A 25,659-nucleotide genomic window follows, 5' to 3' on the forward strand; every position below is an offset into this window, starting at 1 on the left:
ACATCTTGCTGGCTCTCTTTTCTCCATTCCCCAGCTGTCATTCATATGTTGGACCTAAGAACGTAAGATGAGCCCTGCTGGATCAGACCAAAGTCAACCAACAGTGGTCAACGAGATGGGAAGCCCACAAGTAGAACATGAACGCAGCAGCACTCTTCCAGTTGTGTTCCCTAGAAACTGATGTTCAGAGGCATGTTCAGAGGCATGCTCAGAGGCATGCTACCTCTGATAGTGGAAAGTAGCCATGATTCAAATATTTTTCTGCACCTTGTCCAGCAATACAATATCTTGTTTTGATGTATGATGACCAGATACATAGTATTCTTAGTATTCTAAGTGTGGTTGCACCATTGATTTGTTTAAAGGCATTATGATATTGGCAGTTTTATTTTTGATTCCTTTCCCAATAATCTCCAATAATCTCCCTATATGGCTCAGGTCCAGGTTATTTGAAAGAATGTATTCTCCCTTATGAGCCTGCCCGTGCTTTGAGATCTTCTGGAGAGGCTCTTCTTTCAGTCCCACCATCTTCACAGGTGTGCTTGGTGGGAACATGGGAGAGGGCCTTCTCGGTGGCTGCTCCGGTGCTTTGGAACTCTCTTCCCGGGGAAGCTAGGCTGGCTCCCTCCTTGATGGGCTTTCGGAAGCAGGCTAAAACTTTTTTGTTCCAGCAGGCCTTTGGAGAATAATCTGGCCCTCCATCTATGTTAATGTCTTATAATTATTTTGTGTATTTTAAACGTTTATGTTCCCCCCCAATGTATGTTTTAAACTTTGTACGGCCGCCTTGAGGTCCAGCATTGGGCAAAAGGCAGGATATAAATAAATATAATAATAATAATAATAATAATAATAATAATAATAATAATAGCAACAACAACAACATGGAATTTGTCTTTTTCATAGCAGCTGCCCATGGGATCAAAGTTCATATTTGCATATCAACCTGCCTGCACGTTAAGGTAATTGGATGATGTCCTCCTCCAAATACCACTTCCACTAGACCACTATTGGTGAGGTTGACATCTATAAGGGTAAATGGTATTTCACTGTCTTATAGGTGCCAGGCATATATGTTTATTCACTCAGTCATTTTCAAAATTTTAATACCTTAATTTTTTTTTAAATTCAGACTAATAATTACAGTGCTATCTGCTTCGTATTTTGTTTCATTGTTGATCATTTCACTTGATTTTAATTTCTGTAAGTGTAACCTTAATTTGCCCTTCCCAGAAGGCTCAGGAGAGGTAAAAATAAATAATAAAAACTCATTTTTTAAAAAGTCTATCATTAAAATAATCCTCAGCCACAAAATAGTTGTCCAAATAACCATGTTTCTATATAGGATTAATTAGCACTTACACAATACTTTTTACTTCCCAAAGTATTTCACATTTGTACTGAGATTACTGAAACAAATTCATACAATACGTTAGCATGGTTATTGTTCACAAGAAACTTGACTCAAATTTCAGTAGTCCACCTCTGTTGTGGACACTGCCACCCCATTACCCTCCTAAAACTAAAAAAAAAGTTTTCTGGAAAAAGAATATTATCATCATCAGCTACAGAGAACCCAAACAGCCAAATTTAGCTTGTTTGCAAGATAAATTTTGCACTTCGGGCACTCGGGAGCTCCAAAGGGTTACATTTAGCTTGGAAACAAACTAAATTTATCCACTGTAATGCTCTGTAGTTTGAGGAGTTTGCCTCCAGCTTTATGGGGGGGGCACCTCATGGCCTGTGCTCTATGCCAGGGGTCGGGGGGGGGGGGCAATAATGGCCTCTGAATGTCTGGAATTTGCCTGCTCCTGCTATAAGGATAAAGAGAAGAACTATCTAAACTGAACTGCCTTTAATGATGGTCATTAATTATGTATCAAGATATGGAAGATGTTAGTAAGAAATTAAGAAACAACCCACCGTGTAGTAATTCATGAACAAGGTTTATTTGAGCATGCTAGAAAGAAAAGCCAGTCCGATATGAAAAAAAAGTATGTCATGACTTCAGGTATTAATATAAGTGTCAGTGAATTACAACATGGTGAGAAGAATGCTATAGGAGAGGCAGTGTGGTGCAACCACACTTTAAAATGTCATTTTTAGATCCACAACCAGAAAAGCTTTTTAAAGTTTGTGTAACAAGCCTACTATATTAGCTGCAAATGATCCAATACTCCAAAGGTTAATTTTCAATTTTCACAGTGAAAGGTTACTATTACATTCTGACCTGTAAATTGCATCTTTCCGTTAATACCCTATCATCACATTTGTGTCCCTTTGCAACGAGGACTTGAGTGTTCTATATTTGGTGACTCACATCTGTTTATTATTTAGTTTATGCTTGGCTTCACATGCAAGTTGAGTTGGCAGTTTATCGCACAGTCACATTTTAGATAGTTATACCTGTGCTCACAGATAAGGTCAAGTAGTCAAAATGCAAAAATCATCAGACTCTTCCATTTATTAGATAACTCCATACTTCAGCATCCCACCACCAAATGCATTAACTTAACAACAGTGCTCGGAGAAAACAGAGAAGATACTATATAAACACATCCTAACTTTTCTCTCTGTTCACAGGAGCGTTGGGTTCATGCAAGGGATCCCACCAACTAGAGAACTATCACATCAGGGAGAAAAGTTGTAGCCTACTCTTTTGCTTGTTGCACTGTTTTTTGTTGTTGTTGTTGTTGTTGTATTTTAAAGAGTAATCCATGTACTAGTGATGTCCAGAGTGGATTACTGTAATATGCTGTGCGTGGGGATACCTTTGAAGACGGTTCAGTAACTTCAGCTGGTGCAAAATGTGCAGGCTCAAGTTCTGGTAGGGGCGAGGCAATTTGATCATATAATGGCTATAGTAACTAGCTGTACTGGTTCCTGGTGTGCATTTGAACCCAATTTAAAGTGTTAGTTTTGACTTTTAGAGTCTTAACCAGTTTGGAATCAAATTTCTTGAAGCACTGCCTTCACCCATATCAGCTTCCCCACACTTTAAGATTACCAAGAGAGACCCTTTTCATTTGCCCACCTGTGAGAGCAATTAGGTGAATGTCCACACAAGAGAGGGCCTTTTCCACAGTGCTCCCCTGACCCCCACACTGGTATGTTTTCAGGGCCTTCTTAAAAGCCTGCCAGGCCCCATTATTGCAGGTTTTTAAGAAGGCCCTGAAAACATAACATTTTATTATGGCTTTCTCCTGTTCCTGCTGTTTTTATTGTGTTACTGTTTTTATTGTTTTTAACACTGTATTGGTTTTTTATTGTTGCACAGCCAAGAAATATTTTAAATAAATCAACAAAATAATAATTAAAAAATGTTTTCTTCTCCTGTGCTGAATCCTCTGCATCTTGCCATGTTGCTTGCTGAAAGCCAAACATACCCTGGGCACAGCACCCCCAAGGAGGAATTGTCTTTTTGGGAATGGATTCTGCTTATATGTTAATGTACCTCCTCACCCCCCACCCCCACTAGTTATACCCAGATGGAAAAAGTCTTCTAACCATATGGCACTTCTTAATCCTTTTAACATTCTAATAAAAGATCCAATGAGACATCCGGAAGTGGAGACATAACTAATGTTTATATTGCAATAATTAAACCCAGAAACAGGGATAAAAAGAAGGTTAGAAGCTACTGAATTTTAGGAATCTTTTCTCGAAGGAGTCTTCACTGAGACATTACAAGAGAAATCTTGTCAGTCTCTGCCTTTTCAAACCCCCTTCCTTTGTTAGTAGACTTACTTGCTTACAATGTTTCACTTTCAAGCAGTGCAGATTTAAGGACAGGTATATTTCTTTTACTAACAACTCCTACGTTTTCCCCAACTGGTCCATTAGCCAGCTGGAGCTTTTTCTCTTCCTAAGATTTGTTACATTTGTCTATCTTCTAACTGAGTTGTGTTGGCTCTGGGGAGATGATGGCTGCATTGGAGCCCTGCCCCACCCCTCATCACCTTTGGGAGCACCTCTGTTCTTTAATGTCAAGATAGATAGTGACTTGTACCATCCCATCTTTTAGCTATTTTAGAATGAATGATGTGGCAGAGCAACCTCTTGATATTTGAAAATAAAGGCCCTCAACAAAGTCTGAACATACAAGGTAAGAGCTCTTAAATGCTGAATACTTACTAAACTTCTAGTGAGTCTTTCCTTCTCCACACATTTCTTGAATCTAAAACCTCCTTATCCATTGCCTCAGAAATGCACTCATTCCCTCTGACAGTACAACTTACATCTTCCCCCCAGTTCCCATGTAACATGTGTATATATGTCTGTCAACACTTCATGCCTCTGATGAAGTGGGCAGTGTCCACAAAATCTCGTGTTAGAATAAGAGAAAAATCCTATGATCCCTAGACAGCATCTGGGGACACAGGATTGTTCAGTTCCCTGGCTCTGGGGTTGGAGATAGAGTTCTGACCTCAGAGCCAGGAAATCATGCTCCACAGCCCCTTCCTCTTCCCCTCACAGTTAGCACAGAGAGAACAGTGCTTGCTGCTGCTATTACCTCACAAATGTGAGCCTGTTCAGTGTAAAAGGGTGTGTGCTGGTGTGTGGGGAGGGGAGGAGACTGGAGACTGAATCCAAGCTATCCCCAGCTGTCCCAGCCTCCTTCCCTCCCCCTCATCGAAGCCTCCACTAGATGGATGAAAACATCTGCCTAGCTAAAATGCAGAGCTATGCATTGGATATTTGCAAGCCTCCGGGTTCAGGGGCTTATGAGTACCTTGCCCCTACCCCTCATCACCTTTGGAAGTACCTCTATTCTTTAACAGATCTGATAGGATTGCACCCTAAATTTGTTTGTCAATAAGGTGTTGTTTATGGTATTTTTGACTCTGCAAATGCTGATTAAGAAATTATTTATTTTTTGATGCTTCCTGATAAGACTTTTATCACGCAATCACCCTGCCTCATTAATGGGGGTCCAGACATTATCGTCTTCCACTGATAACCCTCCTGTGTTTTCCCACCACTTCTTCAGTTCTTTTTCCTTATTGCAAAAAATGTGACAAGGAAAAAAGATGGAATAGGTAAACCAAGCCCTCTGATTGGTAGCACTTACGAGTCTGGTAGCACCCTTTACACGCTTTATTCTTAATAAAGTATTCTTAATTATTTTTTTAAGATTCCCATCTTTGGCTTTGTTATTCTTCTAAATAAGTAGTATTCAGTGTCCTAAAGTTTTAAATATCCCATAATCAGGAGAAGGCAACTTTGGAGGGTCGGAGGCCAATTTTTGTTCCCTTGGATCCCAAGGGCTATCCCCCCACCCACGAGTCTTGCTTGCATTGTGACAGTGAATAAGCCATATTTACACTTTAAAACAAGGCCCGTAGTGAGTATACACTGTTTTAAAGACAAAACAGGCTTCCAGAGAAACTGCAGTTATTATTAGATACTTATTAGATATTCTGCACAAGTTAAAAACTATGTTTGTACCATTCCATACTCCTCAGCTACTGGGCTCAGATTCTCCTTTAGCCTCCGTTAACCAGGAAAAAAACCTCTGGTCATTCTCAGTCAGATTATAATACCGATAACTCAATTTCTCATAGTTGAGGGAGTTCAAACTCTCTGGACCTAGATGTTTCCCAAGAAGACTTCTGTTAAGATACTGAGTTGGGTGGAGGATAGCTTTAAGCTTCCCTGATTCTTAAGAACATAAGAATGTTAAGAGCAGCCACACTGAACCACACCAAAGGCCTATGTGCTGCTGTATTCTGCTGCCTCAGTAGCCAACCAGATGCTTATGGGAAGCCCAGAAGTAGGACATGAGTGCAATTGCACCCTCCAACTCATGTTTCCGAGCAACTGGAATTGTAAGGCATACTGCCTCTGATACCAGAGACAATATATAGCCATCATGATTAGTGGCCCACTCTCTCACTAAAAAGCAGACAAATCCTTACCCAAGACCAAATGGACACCTATTTCACCTGCCTGGTTTCACCCTCACATAGAGAAGAACAAATGTCCAACAGATGAGGGTCCTCAGGTCAGGCTCTTCTCACAGCCCATGCTTGACAGAATGTTAAATAAAATCTGTAACCTAGACTTAGGGCTCATCTCCACCAAGCAGGATATTCCAGTATGAAAGTGATATGAAAGCGGTATATAAAAGGCAGGAGCCACACTACTGTTTTATAACAGTACTGAAGTGCATTCCAGGATCTACACTACTGCTTTATAGTGGTACTGAAGTGCACTGACAACTGTTGGAGCCCATGATGCATCTTCACCAAGCAGGATATAACACTATGAAAGTGTTATGAAAGCGGTATATGGTATGAGTCCATGGGCCCCAACAGTTGTCAATGCAATTCAATACCGCTATAAAGCAGTAGTGTGGCTCCTGCCTTTTATATACTGCTTTCATAGTGAAATATCCTGCTTGGTGTAGATTAATTCCATTTTCAGATCAAACCTGATCTTCCTCAATACTTAGCCAGATTATATGCTTTCTATCTATCCCTTTCTTCTCTATCCTGCCTTTGAGCAAGCATCTGAAAAGGAATGACAGGAACCTACTAAATCTCTAAATAAATCCACTCTCCATTTTTATCCTCTCTCTATAGACAAGGTGATTATGTAATCCACTTCTAAAGTAGACCCAGTGGCTGCTGTACTTTCAAAGGTTCTCCCTGCTGCTTCCAATGTCCACCATAAGATCCTATAGACCATTCTTAAGAACAACGATGCCTTCCTTCTGCCCCAATGCTACGTACTCCCAGAAGACTTTTTGGCAAATTCTAAAGATTTTTATCTCAACCTTATTTATTAATAATGGTAAAGGTCAACAGGGGCAAGAATGCCTATTCTTAAAATTAATTTCTGAATGTCTCTTATTCAGGCCATCCGTTTCTCTCCTATATCCTCCCTCCCCCCCCCTCTCTCTGCACTGTATTAATATCTAATCATGTTGAAAGAGGACAAATTAGCACATTCAGCACTTGCTCTATGAAGGAATCATTCATTTGATAAGTGACCAGTACAGACTTATTCTGAGATACCCTGTGAATATATATGGCTCCTCTTTGCAATGTAAAATGAGGCCTACCCTATTCTAGCCTTTATATGAAAATTGTATTATTTTAATGAATGTTTTTATTTTTCTATCATTTTTACTTACTTTATTTCCTCTGCTGTTCCCTCACCAGAGTGTCTTCAGCATAATGTTTCAATACTCCAAGTTTTGGAGTTATGATTGGATTTGAATATATGTAGGTAAAAGTGTAGCCAATAAAGAGTTGGTTTATTAGTCATTAAAAATTGTGATTAATCCATCTTCTCTGACCAAAGAGGGGCAAAGGTCTTCAAAGCCTCCTGTTTGTTGCAAGCCTCTGAATTACTTGGACTTGTGACCTTTGAACTTATTGCTTTACCTACTTAGTTTATATCCTTTTATGACTGTTCATTACATTAGTTTAGCACCAGCTTTCCATAATTTACCTAGACATCCCACACTTACATGATAACAGAACTAAGCACAACTGGTTTTATCAGTGGAGTCCTCAATATGTCCTCTTTCCTTGCTATGCTGTAGAGGGCACGAGGAACAGACACATGAAACTTTCCATTCTTCCAGAGAAAATGAAATATTGATCACTTATCATAAGAAACAATGAGCTTGGCATAAGTAGAGCTCATGCTATGAATACAGAATAAGTTACTTATTTGAAGCTACAGTAGCTACATGCATTATAATGAAAGTTCCCATTGGTCTTAATAATTCCATTAAAGTGTGTTAGTTGACATTTTAATGGTAATAGATATTGTACATCTTTAAAAATAAAGTCTTCATATTTATTTATTTATTGAGCAATATTTTCAGTATAAATGTTAGCAATGGAAGAACAGACTATGCTTGAACTGCTTATTTTTCTTTATTGTCTGTTGTGAACATTTTGTGCAGTGTTGGACTACATGGAGCAAATATGCTAAGAATATTAGTATATGCTTTCATATCTCAAAAGATGATTCACTGGTTTAATAAATGATCAGAACCTAATGCATTGATAAAGAAGTTGAATGCATAAAACCAGTCTGTCAAATAATATTATTGCTCATTAACCGAATAAGTTTTGATAGATCAACAATGAGGTTAAAAAGAAAACAGCAATTGAGCTATTTTCCTAAATAAAGCTCCAGGGTGCAATATTCACAGTTTATTCAATAAAAATGCTTTTAAAATGGTACTTTTGTGATTGGGAAACATTGGCATCATCCGTCAACCTAACTGCAAGTGAGTTCAATACACTAAATAAAAACCATTTACATTATTTTCCTTAGGCTCCAGTGATTTGCAAGTATTGCATCAATAGAGCTCTTAAAAAATTATGATCAAGACCTTCTGGCCTTTTCAGTTCTGGTCTTTTCAGTTCTAGGTTTCTTTTTGGTCATATTTTCACAGCTTCATCTTTCTTTAACAGATTTTTTAAAATCCTTAGGAAACGTTAACTTTACAAGAATTTCAGGAGATTGATTTTGAGAATCATAAAGTAATGCTGATGTTCAAGATTGTCAAAGGTTTTGCCTAAATTTTCCTAAAACAACATTAACATTACATTTACGTATCGTTAAAAATATTTTTGGCTGCCTTTGAATTCACAGTTTTCAAGGTTTGGTGCAAAGAAGGCAGGAAGCAACTTCAAGTGCTGTCAGGAGATATATGGCCCTACCCAGTTTGCTGAGGAAACTCAGGAAGCAGAGTAGTGTTTGTCAAATATTGGGCCCCTTCCTGGATCCCTCCCCTTTATAGATGCAGGAGGAAGATCATGGTAGAGCAGATTCCACCCTAGTTTGCTCCCCTATGTCCCTCATCCCACTTTGAAATATTCTACTTTTGAGTCTAGCTCTCTCAAAATGGCTTTCAAATCAATAATTATTAAAATCAATAAAATGCAATAGAATTAAATACTATGTAATAATATACACAAACAATTATAATGACAACAACAGTGATCCAAGCAGCAATCTACTAAAAAGCCAGCTAATCAACCTTAGACTATCCCACTAAAAGGAAGGCTGGGCAAGAATTCATTCATCATGCTTCCTTGGGCAGGCAGTTCCATAGGGCTCGTGCGGCCAGAAAAACTCTGCAAACTTATGCATATCTGCTGAACCTAGAAGGTAGAACCACTCAAAACAGTGCCTCAGATACTTTGGACAAAGTCTCAGGTCTACCACTGTATAGAGTTTGTCACCTCTAGTCTGCCCAAAGCCAAAATTAAATGAAATTCGGTGAGTCCAAACCCTTTTGAAATGTTAGCATAACATTTTAAAAGGAAAACATTAAATGTTTTTTTCTTTGTCAATTCAGAAATGTTACAAATTATTACTGGATTCTATAACAGGATGCCCAAATGTGATGTATATGTTTGCTTTACTGTAATTTTATAACATGTTGCTTCAAAACAACCATTCTTCAGCTGTGATCCATCCCATCCATACACTTCTTTCCTCAGATGGATCCAACCCATTGAAGGTAAATGTAAAGATTATCACATATTCTACTAACTATTTAGGAGAGGCATTTCCCTTTAAAAATCAAAACGTTGTACAGTTTATAAAACACAAATGTCAATTACATCCTAAATATTTGAAACTACATATCTACTTTTGACAGACGAGTAACTGTTGCAATGCCATATCGTATATGCTTGTTCAGTTATAGTATTACTTTTCTCTATTCTGAGTACCTGCTGTGTTGGTATAGCAAACAGAATCCAGGCATTTGTTATATCTTCTCCAGCAAGTCGTAAATTTAAATAATGACAACTTAGCTGAAAATATAAATATTATTATGGCAGCCTTACCTCATCAGGGCTAGAAGCTTGATAAGTTCTATTTTCATCACTGAAGTCCTGATCTACCTCTGCATATTCTGTTTCTCCAGTCACTCCTGTTCGGGATTCATACACAGGGGTAACATTGTGACACAGTGCAATAGCTTTTACTGCTTCATGTATTCGACTGCTGACAGTTTTGCGGACTTTCGGTGCAGAAGGCTGCATCTTTCTGGAAGGTGTTGAGCTGGTACTGTTTCCGCTAGACTGGGAATGCACCTTTGAAATAGAAATGTAATATCCAGTTAAGTAAAACAAAAATCCAACTCATAACAATTACAAGTATCAGCTTAATTTTTTTTTTTTTTTTTTGGCTTGGAATGCCTGAATTTCTTTAGTTTTAAGATCTTCCTTTACATTATTCCCTTTCTCAAACACAAACTGTATGTCAGTCCTCCTTATTACATTTCACAAGTTTCCCCCGGGCTTATATTTTTATATTTCCATAGGATGGATATATATTCAGACAAAGACTGTGTTTACACATGTTAAGCCATGATGATTTATTTTTCAGAATAAACCAAAATGGTTTATCGTGACATTTGTGTGAGTTTTTTCCCAACCATTTCCCAATGGTTTATTTAGCACAAATAAGCCACCCTGATAAGTCACGGTCTGTAGTGAAGTTTATGGCTTATCATATTGTCTGGTGCTCTGCAATGGTTTAAACAGATCGCCTACAGAGTCAAGAACGGGCAAAACCGCTTCCGCTGCTCTACTCCTCTCAGATGATCTCTCTTTCCAACATCGCTCTAGCAACAGATTGCACTGCAATCCCTCTCTGCCTGTCTCCACCCTCCCTCAGTGTTATGCTCTGCAAATTCCCAAGGTATCTCTCAGCCACAGTACAATCCTCATGTTCCCCATGGAGAGGCAGAGCCACACAGGGTTTTAGTTGTGCATTGGGTACCTTCCTACGAGGGGATCCAGAATATAAAATTTCTTCCCCTTCCTGCCAAGTATCAAGTTCTCTTATGAATTGTTTTAAAGTAAGAATTATTTTAGGGTATTTTAGAGTTGCTTCCTTAGGGAAACTTGCCGTGTTACCTTTCCTGGGGTTTTCTTGAGATGTTGGGAAGCAGCAGGAAGACAAGTTGACAGAGGTTTAGAAACATTTCTTTCAGGAGTTATGTTGAGAATCCACATGTTGTAAAAGCTCAAAGCATTAGGTTGCTTTCAACATGTGCCTTAAAATATACACTAGAAAAAGCAACATGGGAAGCGTCCCTTAGACATGGGGGATCCTCATCCATTCAAACCAACAATAAATATTCCTTTTCCTTTGATGGAATATGGATTGCACCTTGAGAGTACAGGTTTTACTGCCTGCTTAATTTTACTGTTGTCCAACATCACAGTAATGTGTCCAGACAAGGAAAGACGGCTCTTGTAGTAGTCACAAATATGTCCATTAAAAGGCAGGACAATGCATGTTAATGTCATTTCTTGGAGAGTTATCTTTGGCTAGTATTACAAGACAATTCCTTTCACCTCACTAGTATTATGAAACTAACTTTTTTATTTTCTACAGGGTAACACCAATGAAACACTTTTTGGCAAGCAGCATTTCTTTTTGACTCCATGTACTGATCCACTGAACCGTGAACATTCTGCCCATCAAATTACAGTGTAGTCTAATAAAGGGTTTAACTTTCTGATCATCTGGCACTGTTTTTCAGCTACTGCTTTAAACCTTTGCATTTGCATTCTGTTAACCCCGATACCATTATAGCCACAAATAAATGAAACTGATTTACTTCTTCTGAATTATGTTATGTTTATTGATGCTTGTATAATTTAATTTCACACAAATTCCATTAAAGATTATGCCCTCTATCACAAAATGCTTCCAGTGGGGAAATATAATCAGGTTATAATAGATTTGTGCGTTGCATTAGAGTGGACCTACTCGACTATTGTCATCTTAATAATAAAACTGAACACAAACAAGGGGGAAAAATCAATGCCACACAAGAACCACTGTATAACTGGCTGCTTTAATAATGATTGCTTAAACAGAAGAATGCTCAATACATACTTTTGGAAGCAACTATTAAACAGCTAGCTATTTTTCTATGGGAAGCTATTCCTCAATTTTTCATACTCGGAAAATATGGCAGAAGTGAATTTGTTACTACAGTATTTAGAATTGAAAATAGAATTTGTCTTAATGAAAGAATTCCCCTCAAGTGCCTTTAAAGAAAAAGAAAAAAAAGAGGAAAAGTTGGAAAATGCTAAATTCCTCCACTCTGACCCTCCAGCCCTCATTTCAAGGTTTAGGGTTTTTGAAAGAGAATGGTAAAGTATCATGTAAATAAAAGTGGCCTCTGAGCCCAGTCTTTTTAGCAAGTACAAACATTAGATATGTGCTGACAACTATCAGATGAATCCCCCCACTTTTAAACTGGCATGAATATGTGATATATTATGACCTATATTATGAGGTGGGGGAAAATTGGTCTGCATTATAAAGGGGTTGTAACTTCATAAACATGTGCCCCACTTCAGCAAACACAATCTAGTCTACACACAAGAATCTGAATGCTTTCAATTATAAGTTGAAACCTGGTAAAATAGATTATGTTAGACTTGGGACATGGCAGCATTCATCAATCGTCCACTGAAGTAGGTTTCATTAAAACAGTTGGAGCTTGCCCAGCTGGTGTAGCACAGGAACTGTGAGCATGATCAACCGTGAGCCAGGAGGTCTCCAGTTTAAATCTCTGCTCAGTCATGAACACATTGGGTGCCTCAAAAAAAACCCACCACTTCAGTTCTTTCCCACATTTGTATTTCATGATTAGTATTTTACATAGTTGTTATAAAGATTTCTGAAATGATCTATGTGAAATTATTTGAGCACAAAGCAGCAGCACCAGACAATCACCCTGTTCAGACGACACGCTAAGCCATGGTGGTTAAGTATTTTGAACTAAACATTGTGACTTAGCATGTTGTGTGAACTTAGAGTGTCGTGTGAACCATTCCTAACCATGGCAGCTACATAACCATGGTTTAAATAAGCTTGCTAACCATTTGCTGCAAAAGGGTTAGTAGCCTAACCATGGCTTAGCATGTCATCTGAACAGGCCCAAGAAAGACTGTCATCTAGATTTCATTTTCCCATATATGTGCATGCATGTATAATATGGATCATCACTAAAGTTCAAGGCTTGATAAAACCCTAAGGAGGTTTGTAAAAAAAAAAAAAAAAACTGGCAGGAAGGAAGTTTTACCCTCCCATAAAACTTCTGACTTTTCAGCAAATACATCACATTTTTGTTTAATCAGTACTCTCAGAAACTTCTGCTAAAGGAAAATAGCAAACATAGGAAAGGGAGAGCAGGGCCAGACCACAAAATGAAGATGAAGCAGCTCCAGCACTTACATAATGATAAGCTACATCCAGATCATACCCCATTAGCCATATGATACTCTCTCACTCAGGGACATCCCCTCTGCCCTGCTCTCCTTCTGCATTCACTGGTGGGCAGCAATGGGAGCTGGCAGTAACTGCAGCAAATGCAACCAATAGTGTCATTTGAGGTTTTGCAGCTCAGTTTGTGAGTCACCCCAAGCTGAGCAAAAGAGGCTGAGGCTGGACAGGTGGAAGAGCAAAATGGTAGATTCCACAGTACTGCTCCAAGGGCAATACTGGCTTTAAGTTTAAATAATTCTGATGACCTTAGACCAGGGGTGGGCAACTTGTGGCCCTGCAGACATTATGATCTACAGCTCTCATCAGCCCTAGTCAGAATAGCCAATGGTGAGGGATGATTGGAGTTGTAGGTCAAAGCATCTGGAGGGCCACAAGTTGCCCACCCCTGCCATAAATCAATAGTAGACTAGTTTGGGCTGAGAGGAGGAATGCTATTGCAAGACAAGAGGACTCAAGTTGTTACCATTACTGTGTTTCAAGAGGCACATAGTTTCTCTGCCATCTCGCTGGTGAGATAGGCAGAAGAATCTTGCCATTGTTACTGCCAGATTGCCATAATGTCTGAGAAAACAACAACACTGTACCAAGTCTCATCAACCCAATATTTAATATTTCATTAAGCTGAAACTTTGACACCAAGAACAATTCATTCCTTTTATGCAGGTAATTTCACATAATTTTGAAATACTTTTGATCACGTAATTATGGGGCTCTTCACACAACAGGTTAATCCACATTCAGTGGTTGGGTGGGGGTTGTTTTGAACTGTAGGTTGTTTTCAACTATAGTTTCATTGTTTGAACTCTGGGTTATAGTGTTGTTTGAATCCAGGCAGTGTGGCTTGTTAACCATGCAATGTGATTTATTTTCTTGAACAAGAAACCTTGAGAACCCACAGTTTGTTATTGGGTTGTTCAGGGTGGTTAACAACCCACACTGCATGGTTAACAAGACACTCTAGCTGTGTTCAAACAACATGCTAACCACAGTTCAATAAACAACCCACACCAAGTGTGGGTTAGCATGTTGTGTGAACAGCCCCTATAAGTATAATTTTAAACAAACAAGCATTGTGATTATTGCATAGTACACTATTTTTAAACCTCTTTTGGGCTCTATTAAAAGAATTACGGTGATATTAAGGAAAGTGATAAGCACAAAATACCTGAGAGTAGGAACTGATAATATGATTTTGAATTTCATCCATTGTGTCGGTTCCATATGACACAGTGCCTAGGTGAAGCCGCTTAAATATCATCTCATTCTGGGTCAATGTACCTGTAACATAAACATGAACATCAAATAACTGAATATAGAGTTTCTTGATGGGAACCTTTTAACAGCTCTATAGATCCTCCAATTTCATTGTTTTAAAAGTCTCAGTAAGTCAATTAGACCCTCTGCATATCTCAGCTGAATAAATAAAGCCAGAAAACTGCTGTGGAATTAGGTTCAGATTTAGAGTAAAATTGTCAAGCTCCAGTATTCTTAAGATAGAATACTTCGGCTTAAGAGAGCTTCGGCTGTGGGGCGGTATATAAATGTAATTAAATAAATAAATAAATAAGATAGCTGGGCTGAATAGCAAAGACTTCTAAGGGAACTGGAAACTGAACTCAGCTGAGAGCTCTACTGACTGTATATATTATAATTCACTACTGTACTATGAGTCCTGCTTGTGGGTTCCTGGTCAACAGCTGATTGGCCACTGTGTGAACAGAATGCTGGACTAGGTGGACACACTTGATCTGATACAGCATGACTCCTCTTATCTTCTTATGAATGCAAGTACCACAAAAATCAGGAGCATACATCCTCTTTCTATCTGTACCAAGTTTCATGCTGGATCACACCAAGAGCCTATGTAGTCCAACATTCTGTTCACACAGAAGTTCAGCATTCTGTTCCCACAGTTCCCAGATGGGAACAGGTGGCTATGATAGCTCATAAGCAGGACATGACTACAGTAACACCTTCCAACCCATGTTCCCAGCAAATGGTACTGAGAGGCATACTGCCATTGGTACTGAAGGTAATACATAGCCCTCATGACCAGTAGGCATCAGTAGCTCTTAACCATGTGAACAAAGGTACAAATTCCTGTCCCCCTAAGATGGACTAGATCCACATGGACTAGATCAGAAAGTCTGAGTTAGATGTGAAACATATGTTCTTGAAATCATGTTGAAAAACTAAATTACTCATCCATATACACAGACTTCATAGTCCAGCACCAACAACCACAAGACTCTCCTTCCCCGCCCTCCACCATAAAAAAGAAGAAAAAAGAAAGAAAAAGAAAAGAGAATAGCTTCCCATCACTTCCCCAGTTTGCACAGTCGTAGCAGCTTAAACAAGCCACAAAACAAGCCGCAATGGCTTGTTTAAGCCATGGGGTGTGCCAGGCACCATTTGCCCATGGCCTGTTGTTGGCTTACTTGAGGGTTGTTTCCAGCCTCCAGCAAGTCATGCTGCCTGGATTTGGACAACATGGCAAGCCACTCCTGGGTAGTTAATAAGGCAAAGGCGGTCGGCACGTGCCATAGCCTAAACAAGCCACTGTTGTTTAAGCCACAATGATCATGAGAAACAGGCTACTGTATCACAAGCTTCTTTTTAAAGCTTCGTGGATAGAAAATAATAATAAAAGTATACCAAAATTGCATTGCGAATACACACATTTTTCTCACATTTCTCTGGATATGAACTTGTTCAAGTCTTGTTTCAAACAGAATTTTATTAATTTGATGCAGTCTACTATGGGTGTAGAACCTATGCTATGGGAGATATCCATAGAGCATGACAGTCCAGTTTTCACATCCCCCCTTGCTGCACATGCATTCAGCAGACTATTATGGATAATGTGGAACCCTGAGCATATTTTCCCTATAACTATCCAGCCCTCCTCAAACAATTTATCAAAGTTTGTGGATTTCAAGCTCACATTCTTCAACTGAGCCAAGAATTATAGTTGGACAGGGATATGAAAATTGTGTCCAGAACCCTAATTTCCCATAATAATTAGGCGAGTGCCAAGTACCTGTGTGTGCACATATCAAAGAGGTGAAGCTAGGTTATATTATGCATTGTTATAGATGATGAATCCATAGTTGACTAGCTATTTTAGTTGCATCAGTAAGTCATCAGATACTACATCACATTTACTAATGCAAATAAAGTAACCAGATGAAAAATATTACTGAATGTGGACAGGCAAATATTTATACATATCTGCAGAAACACACATTTTAAGATATTAACACTAACTGATCAGCTACATTGTTCAGACTTTAACAGGGGATCCAAGTCAAAGATTGGGTTTGGACACTAGCAGGGAATCGTTCTAACCCGATGTGTGGTTTGTTTCCCCTGCAACCATCATTTCTTTAATTACCCATGCAGCGTCACCCAAATTCAGTGTGTGGTGCAGCAGGGGTGATCTCTTACTCATCCTACAATCTGTGGCTTGTTGTAGGGGCTGTGGGGTGAGTGAGAAGCCACCCCCACATAGTGCTGGTAATTAGGGAAATGCCAGTTACACAACCTGCATGCACAGGAGCAAGGGAAACAACCCATACTACGTTGCTTCTCCAGCTGATTGTCCAAATGTCGCCAATAAATACTACAAACCTTGAAATACATAAGCATGTTATTTTCATGACTTTTATGGTAGATTTTACAATTTTACTGATTCACTGACTACTTACACCATAGAAGGAAGTATACAATTGCTTTAATTTTATTTATTTATTACATTTATATTCCAGCGTTCATCTAAGGAGCTGAAGATGGCATGAATAATGTATCCAAACTATAAGGTGCATTTATAACATCTTCATTTCAGTGGGTTCATGGAGAGAAGAGTTCATTCTGTCCACAGAATTGATTGGTTCAGCAAAGGCTTCCACTGGAGGAAGAGCGGAAAGCAATTTCCAACTATTTTCTCTTCCCTCTGCAGTTCCCGTGCCCCATGCACACTATGCCAGAGGGTCCATGGATCCTGTGGAGCAGATTTTTGGGGCTTCAGGGGCTGTGCGGAGGAGTGGGAGTTGGTAAAAACTATCTTCTTCTGCCAGTGGGAGCATCCTATGAGCAGAATTCTATTGAGGCAATACTTCCACTGGAGCATTAGTTAAGATCATATCGACATTAATCAAGAATTGCAGAAAAAAGAATTCTGATATGAGCAAATATAAAACGTGTTTCTCTCCGCACCAATCTGGAACACCACTTGGGAAAATTTGTGAAGAAAAGACCATGTAACAAATATATCAGATACCGCGCTGTCTCAAACAGGTCACTGGAAATTATCACCACTTCCCATTTCAACAAATTTAGCCTATAATCGGCACTAAGCCTTGAACTTCAGAATCAACATAAATAGTATGCTTTTAGAGATCTCTTCCGATCTGTAAGAAACTATAGGGTGTCAGTCAAGGAGTGACATTATGTTCACCACTGTCAACAGTGACATCCTTGATTCCATGAAAGCTTTAATTGAAGGGTGGGTGATGCAGGGTGTGATGATGAGACAGAGGCCAGAAGTCATCACTGGACAGGTTCATCTGCTGATTCAGTCAAAGATGTTTGTATACCATGTTATTTAATCCTCAGCACAGGGTGAAAGATCCCATTCTTTGAACTATGGTGAAATTGTTTTGCCATTTAACAATCCCTCAGGATTTATTATTAATTACCTTTATCCCCCCACTTCTATTTTTCAGTGTACCAGTATATTGGTATTAAAAAATAAAGAATAACAAGAGTGGTATTTTTGAAAAGCATTTTTATACAAGTATGGCTGAAGATTACTAACATAATCCATAGCTCAAGACCCTTTTAGAGAACAGAAAACAATCCCTTCTGCATACTGGAGACTTATTTTTCATCTCATGTCCTCTTTCACTATGTCAGTTAAACACAGCAAGTCATAGGAAAAGAGGAAGCTGAAGCACCAAATACACTATAATTACTGTTCAGAGATTAGATATTGTTTAGACAGTTAACACCCAGCCTCTGTGTGCTTGAGGTATGTTCATGGTTGCTGGATTAAAATATTCCTTTCCAATTACACTCCACATACTCTATCAAAAGGACCACCCTTAAGTGAGATATCAATCGCTGCATACCGTGATCCTGCATTGAAATATGTGCACTGTTAAAAGTGAAATAAATGGGCATAAGCCTAGGAACTGTCTTTATAAACCTTCCTAAAGTGCCAGTGTTGAACACTTTCAAGTATGGCCAGGGTGCCTATTCCATAAAACTGTGGGGCCATCACTGAAATGGTCCTGTTATGACACTCTGCAAATCCACCCTCCTTAAAAGATATACAAAGCAGGCTTTCCTCAAACAATTTCAGCAGATGCAGATAGAGAGGTGTTCAGAGCAATTTTACTCATGATCATGTAAGGTAAAATTTCTTATTGAAACAGTGAGCAAATTATACCACATCCAGGGACTACTGTGTATCAAAAAACAATGGTTAACAATGGTTCAAAGTCTTTGAGGGAGAAATGTCCTCCTCACGTACATGCCTCAAGGAGTAAGGCAATCCACTCAGTTTTCCCTCTAGACAACTGTAGAAGCAGGTCATACTAAATGAAACATCTGCAGCATGGATGGGCTGCCTAACTATAGAAATGACTACTCAAAGAATATTGGTTACAAAAGGTCCACCTATTTCAGCATCTTCTTGTTTCCCACAGTAGCCAACCAGGCAATAGCCCTTTCCATCTAACCTATATGCCCACAGCATTAGCATTCAGCACCTGGTACTCAGATATTTATTTATTATTCTTTATTACATTTCTATCCTGCCTTATTTTCCTCCTTAAGGAACTCAAGTGACAGCAATGAGGCAGCTGGCATGTTAGAGCTGGTGAGCTGTTTGAAGTAGGTCACAAGGGAAGTTGTTAACCAAGTGGGTGAGAGTGGTTGCTCAATCCCAAGGAAAGAAAGATACAACCACATGGAATCCTATGAACTGGATTCACTGGGTAGGGTGAAGATAGAACGTCTGAATTGATGTGAAGCTGCAGTGCTCTGATGAGGTGAAATAGAAGACGAGGCAACCTGAGGAACAAGAGTCAGCATGACCAAAAATGTAAATGATAGAAAAACTGGGCAGATGCTGTAATAGAAGTTGGTGCTGTAAATGATGCAAAAGCTACTGAAGCCAGTCCTGGATCTTTAGATGTGGAGAACTGTGAAGAAGAATCAAGGTCATCCTGCACGATACCTCTTTTTCTTTGGCTCTTGCCAATACTATGCAACTCCAACCTTGACAGGGGGATAATTGGGCTCCTGATATTTCTTCTTGTTACAAGCCACTGTGGAACCAAAACCTGGGATGTTGGACTGGCACCTGGCATAGAAATGAGCAAGCCTAATAGAATCACATCAGTGTTGGAACTATGTACAACAGCCTTCCCCAACCTGATACTCTCCAGACATGTAGGACTACAATTCCCTAATTCCTAGCCAGCTTGGAAATGACCATGTTGGCTGCCAATTATGTGAGTTGTAGTCCAGCACATCAGAAGGGCACTAAGTTGGGGAAGGCTGGTGTAGGGAGTCTTTAAGGACATAGTAAAGACCACTTTTAGGAAAAACTGCACAAGCAGAAGACATTATTATTATTATTATTATTATTATTATTATTATTATTATTATTATTATTTGCATTCTTATACCGCCCAATAGCCGAAGCTCCCTGGGCGGTTCACAAAAACATGTTATTTACACATTTGTTTAGTACATGTTTGGCAGTAGGGGAATAAATTAACATGTCCTCCTCTCCTAAATAAAGAAGGCAATGATCATCAGCGATTGGGCGGTATAAAAATGTAATAAATAAATAAATAAATAAATAAATAAATAAATAAATAAATAAAATAAAATAAATCAGTGGTGGCAGATTTGGTGCCATACCCTTCTTTAATGAACCCTGCTGCATTATAGGTGCCCAAGTAAGAAAGGGAAAAAGCTCTGATAAAAACAAAACAGAGATAAGTTCAGTAATTAAGAGAAAACCAAAATCAAAATAGGGAAAACAGGGAAAGGAGTCCCTAGCTAAGAAAAAGGGATTTTTTTCCCCAAGGAGGAAAACTCTTCAGAGAAACCTCACCATAATGTTGCTGCTGTGGCACTGCTCTGCCCTTGGAGGCATATGTATGGATATTTTCCCCCATAGGGTGGAAGGGTGTCAAACACCAGCTTGTAGGTTTCTAAACAGTGCTCTGTACAGGTGCAGAATCCATCTGTGCCCGCACAGAGGCTGCAAAGAACAAGGTATTGCAACTTTACTTTCTTCATAACTTTGGAATAGGTTTATAATAATTTCACTAAGAATTTACACTTATTTCATATTATAGTAACTGGTTTGAACATTTTAAAAACCAGAGGTTTCAAAGACACCAAGAGGCCACAACAGCTAACATGTATTGAAAGCTTTGCTTGTAATTCATTTACCACATAAGAAAAGTATCTTAAACAAAAAGTTTGTATAGGATTTCTAGAGAGAACTTTTATATGCTCTTTAATGAAGTAAAGAGTTTTGACTGCAATTGTATCATTAAACACAGAAGAAAGCAGGCAAAGAGGAAATTAATTTCTAAAGAAAAAGTCCTGCAGGCATCATTCCATGGGTGACAACAGATGCAATTCATGGAGCACTAAGGAAGGTTTTTTTGTTTTTGTTTTAAAGCAGATGCAGAGATCTCTGATCAAATATTACTTGGTGCTAATTTGGCCTAATACCAAGATCTTAATAACGCCACAATAAAATAAGCAAATACTGCTTACATAATCATAAGAAAGTTTGCTATAAATTAAAAGAGACAAAACCTTTCTTATTGCGTATACAGTTGCTTAATTGCTGTGATATTTTCCAGTATGTTTAACACAACAAGCATCAAACTAGAATTGGTTGGAGGACCAAAGTCTCTCTACATAAGGGCCACAATCCAAATTGCTAATTTTGAAAGGGAGCCAGTTTTAGGGCCATTGATTAATTTATAAAAATGCCCCACCATCACAACTAGCCATTTTCAATTCACTACTCATTCATATTTTACCTCTAAAAATTCCTTCATCAGCTCCAAGTTTCTTAGTATCTAAGTCCTCAAAAATTGCCTATTCTACGTCCTCTGATACACAATGCTCTCTTATATTCTCCAAATTCTATGACAACGTTGTTGTTACTGGTGGAATGGTGGAATGGTGGAATAGGCTGATCTTGAGTCAGCTCCTTTGCCTGACTAAAGGAATCAGCTTCCTAGCTCTGAAGGTGGGTTCAATAATTTGTATGGAGTGTAAAAGCCCAATGAAACACCCATTGGGATTTACAACCCTACGTTAACAGCAACTGAAATGAAGCTCCTCGTTTATTCCATGGAAAGTAGAAAGTGAAACTTTTGCTAAATATTTGAATGATTTTTCCAAATCTTATGGAAGTCCCATGTTTTTCTGAACAGCACGAAGTTAAGGTGGAGGAATAAAGCTTCAGATGAAAGACACCCAACGGTCTGAGTTTCAGTCTTAGTTCAAATATTAACCAATTCCTCCCTGGGCTCTGCTTTAATGACAAGTTTTCTAAATTAAAGTAATAATTGCTAGATGGAGCCTCATGTGGCCATATTTCTATCATTGGTAGGTAAGCTAAGCCACATATTCCTGATGAAATAAGAAGCTAAAGTTTATGTTTCTTCAGTAATCACCACTTCTAAATGCTTTCCAGCTAGTTTTGGAGAGACTGTAGTTTTCTCTGCCAGACTTGAAAGTATTTCTATCATTACACTGCAAAATGTCATATATTTATGAAGTTGCTTGGAAGTTGCTCTAAGCTTGTCTAACAATAAGCAAGGATGAATTGAATTGAATTAAATGAAGAGAAATCTGGATGGAATTTCATCCCTCTCTCTCTCTCTCTCTCTCTCTCTCTCACACACACACACACACACACACACACAGCAGGGCACATACCTGGACATTTGCAATTCCTATTTAATAAAGAGTTTTAAGTTGCTAGGGAAGATTACTGAGGTCACATTTTCCATCAATGTAAATAGGTAAGGGGCTGGGACAAGGGCTTGTACAAAAAGCTGTGTGCTCACAAAGAATGAACAAGTCAAATTCACTTATATTCTCAGCTATTCATCTCTCTGGGTGGCTCAACTTACCTCACAAGAGCACTGGAAGGCTCACACATATTGTTCTGATTCAGTGTTTATGGATAAATGAGTCTGGCTCTACACACATAGCACAGTGATGTGAAAACAGCAAGGTAGAATGTTGAGATAGTAGAATGGACTGTACCATTGCCATCTACATGTGAATAATATTTATTTATTATTTATTTATTTTATTACATTTATATACAGCCCCCCAGCCGAAGCTCTCTGGGCGGTTTACAATACCGCTTTCGTATAAACACAAGAGGAGATAACGTTCTAAATCACTCCTTTATCTGGTCTGCTGGTTTTTGATTGGAATTGAGGTTTTAACGAAGTAGAACATTAAAAAATGTGATCCTAGCTACAACCAGAAATGGTGCAATCCATTCATTCTTCTCATTCTGCTGCATGTGTCGATCTGACCTCAAATTACAGAGGTGATATCAATTCAATCCTTAGTCTTTTCTAGTCAATGGTTGGCATTATCACACTTGTGGAAGTTTCCCCACCTTAATCTTTACATATTTAAGGCTTGTTGAATCCCACCTTCTTCTCATGTAGTCTTTTTTTGGTTAAAGAATTTGGAATGCATTTTCATGTTGCTCACTATCACCTTTTCCTTCCTTCCCCTGAATCTTTTCCAGCCTGACGCCTGGATTCCAATCTGGGAAAGGTCGAGGTGCTGGTGGTGCATATTCCATTTGTGGACATTGCCAAAGGCAAAGTGAGAATGGCCAAATGTGATTATTACCAATTTAAGCCTAAGATTAGGGCAGAGCTTCTCCATGCATACTCAAAAGTAAGCAGGACTGAATCACTTAGCAGCTTTTTCTCAAGGCCTCACTGTATCTGACCTTCAGGGTAAAGTTCTCATCTTTATCAGCAACTGATCATAAATAAGAAGGGGGGGGTTACTGCCAGGAGAGGGTGTGTGGCCTGGAGAAAAAGCTGGTGGGTTATATGGGTTATATCCAGCCCATGGACCAGAAGGTCCCAATTCCTGATCTAGTTTAACTATATTGCAAGTATATTTCCTTTGGATCAAAAAAAGACTTATCTGTACATAACTGGAAAATGCTTTTCTAAAAGGCAGGAATTTGATAATGGACTAATGTAGATGTAAAAATAGCTAAAATAATGACTAGAGAAAAGCATATTCCTATTGTAGTTTGGTATGTTAGGATGGAAGGAGTGATGTATTTCTGAGTCACCTTTTGGTGCAGAAAAAGCCCACAAGGTACTTATAATTTAGAACTTTAAAACAGTAAAAAACTTTTAACGTCACATACAGCAAAATTAAGAACAGGAGAAAAACAGAGAGCAGAGCTAATTCATTTTAAATCACTTGAAAGCCATGTGGAAGAAAACAAAATAAACAGCCCGCCTAAATCTAAACAAAGAAGGAGCCAGTTTAACTTGCTTAGGGAGAGAGCTCCACTTTAGGGGTGCCACCACAAAGAAGGGCCTGTCCCTTGTTCCCACTAACCTAGCCCGTAAGCATATATGGAGGCTTTTTAGTTTGTGATATAGTTATGGCAGGAGTAGATATTATGAAGCCTCTCCAAAATCTGGGGAAATAGCAGTGACATCACCAAAGAATTATTTTTATCACTTTGGATACCCATGATAATAAGCCAGTGGTCTGCATTAATCTCATAAAGTGATACCCCTGGTTTTTCTCTTGCAATGCTTAACATATGTTAACTCCAGATAAATTTTAAACACAAACCTCCAGTGTTAACACATTAGTCCCTAATACAGGGCTTCCCAGAAGATTATGAATTCCATTACTCTATGCATCTGTTCAACTATTACATGTGTTAAGTATCTCATTTGGTCCACACAGCCGCTAAAATGTTAATTACAGCACTCAAATGCGAGCGTGTGCATTAGTAAATAACTGTGCTTGGAAGATGGTTTTTATTTGTTATAATTGAATACTGTGGTTGCTGTCAGGAAGAGCAGGGAAGTTGCAGTATCACACACTGGATGTCAAAAACATTCAATAAATATTGCCAAATTTCTTTGTTTTTTCTCTTTATTGTTAGGAACTTATCATGCCCTAGAGAGACTAAAATGTCATGCTTAGCTGCCCTTGGAAAACACTGGTAACAGCGTTCTCTCCCCCCACCCCCAATATAATGGATGACGCCTTTCTGTCAAACTTATATGTGATTCAAGTCCAAACAACCTGGCATTTTGGGTAATGGATGCTATAATTAAAATGTGAGTCCCAAAGAACCTGTTGTTTTAGTGGGTGTTTTTAGTAATGGCTTTGTTCTACATGAAGATAAAAACTCCCTAACAAAGGAATTAATGTATTGCTTTAATAGGCTGCACCCTGAGTTAAGTTTTAAAATTTATGAGTTCTCTGCAGCATTGTTCTTTAAACAATGGTATTGTCAAATGCAACCAGTGAGAAGATTAAAGTTCTCCCAGCAGATTAAGTACAAATTATCTGTCCTCCTGTTTCAGCATCATTTGTTCATTTATCACATAACGTCTAGTATTTCTGGTCAGTGTCAATATGCTCTGCATCCTTGCAGTTAACAGATGTCTTCTCTTGTCGAATGAATTACTTTATGTTTCACGCACTGGTGGCCGCAGATGTGTCACTATAGCAACATCATTAATTTCAGATCTTACCGGAAACATGCACTCCAATCAAACCTAATTATACCACATTGCTTTCTTGTCCCACAATAAGGAAACTATAATGCAATTATTGGGATACTTCATTTTCTATTCTGCTGTGGCAAATGAGAGAGCCACTGTGATAGACGCTTCTTGTCAAAAAGCTTATTGATGAAGCACAAACCCAATTTACAATCATACAAAGGACTACCTTGCAATTATGTTAGTAATGTAATGCTCTTTAGACTCTACAAATAATACTTAATCATTTCAAAAGAAACTAGAGCCACAGTGTAAGATTTTTTGCAAGCTATTTTCTCTATTTTCTTTTCATTCTCAACACAGGGAAGCCTACTTCTGATATGTGGTTAAATGGGACAACCCCACCAACAGATCATTAACTTGGGTGGTCTAACACACAAAACAAAACACCAAGCAGCAATTTCTTTTAAGTCAAGCATCCAGACTTCAAAAGTGAAATGGTATATATTATGGCACAAGTATCTTTTAAATTACTCTGGCAATACTAACGTGCACATCTGGATAGAGCTTACAG

The 25,659-nt window shown here is 38.6% G+C and overlaps 1 protein-coding gene across 3 annotated transcripts in view; it reads right to left on the reverse strand.

Moving 5' to 3' along the window:
- Window positions 1–25,659, reverse strand: part of ATP9B (ATPase phospholipid transporting 9B (putative)) — a 170,298-nt gene that overhangs the window by 25,898 nt on the left and 118,741 nt on the right. For all 3 annotated transcript variants that reach the window (XM_063130467.1, XM_063130466.1, XM_063130464.1), the window contains exons 14-15: window positions 14,459–14,571; window positions 9,825–10,073 (exon numbers count right to left, since the gene is read on the reverse strand). In XM_063130467.1, coding sequence (XP_062986537.1) covers window positions 9,825–10,073; window positions 14,459–14,571 — 362 coding nt within the window. The remainder of the gene's footprint in view (window positions 1–9,824; window positions 10,074–14,458; window positions 14,572–25,659) is intronic.

This window comes from Elgaria multicarinata, chromosome 7 (assembly GCF_023053635.1).
Source record: "Elgaria multicarinata webbii isolate HBS135686 ecotype San Diego chromosome 7, rElgMul1.1.pri, whole genome shotgun sequence".
NCBI classification, from domain to species: Eukaryota; Metazoa; Chordata; class Lepidosauria; order Squamata; family Anguidae; genus Elgaria; species Elgaria multicarinata.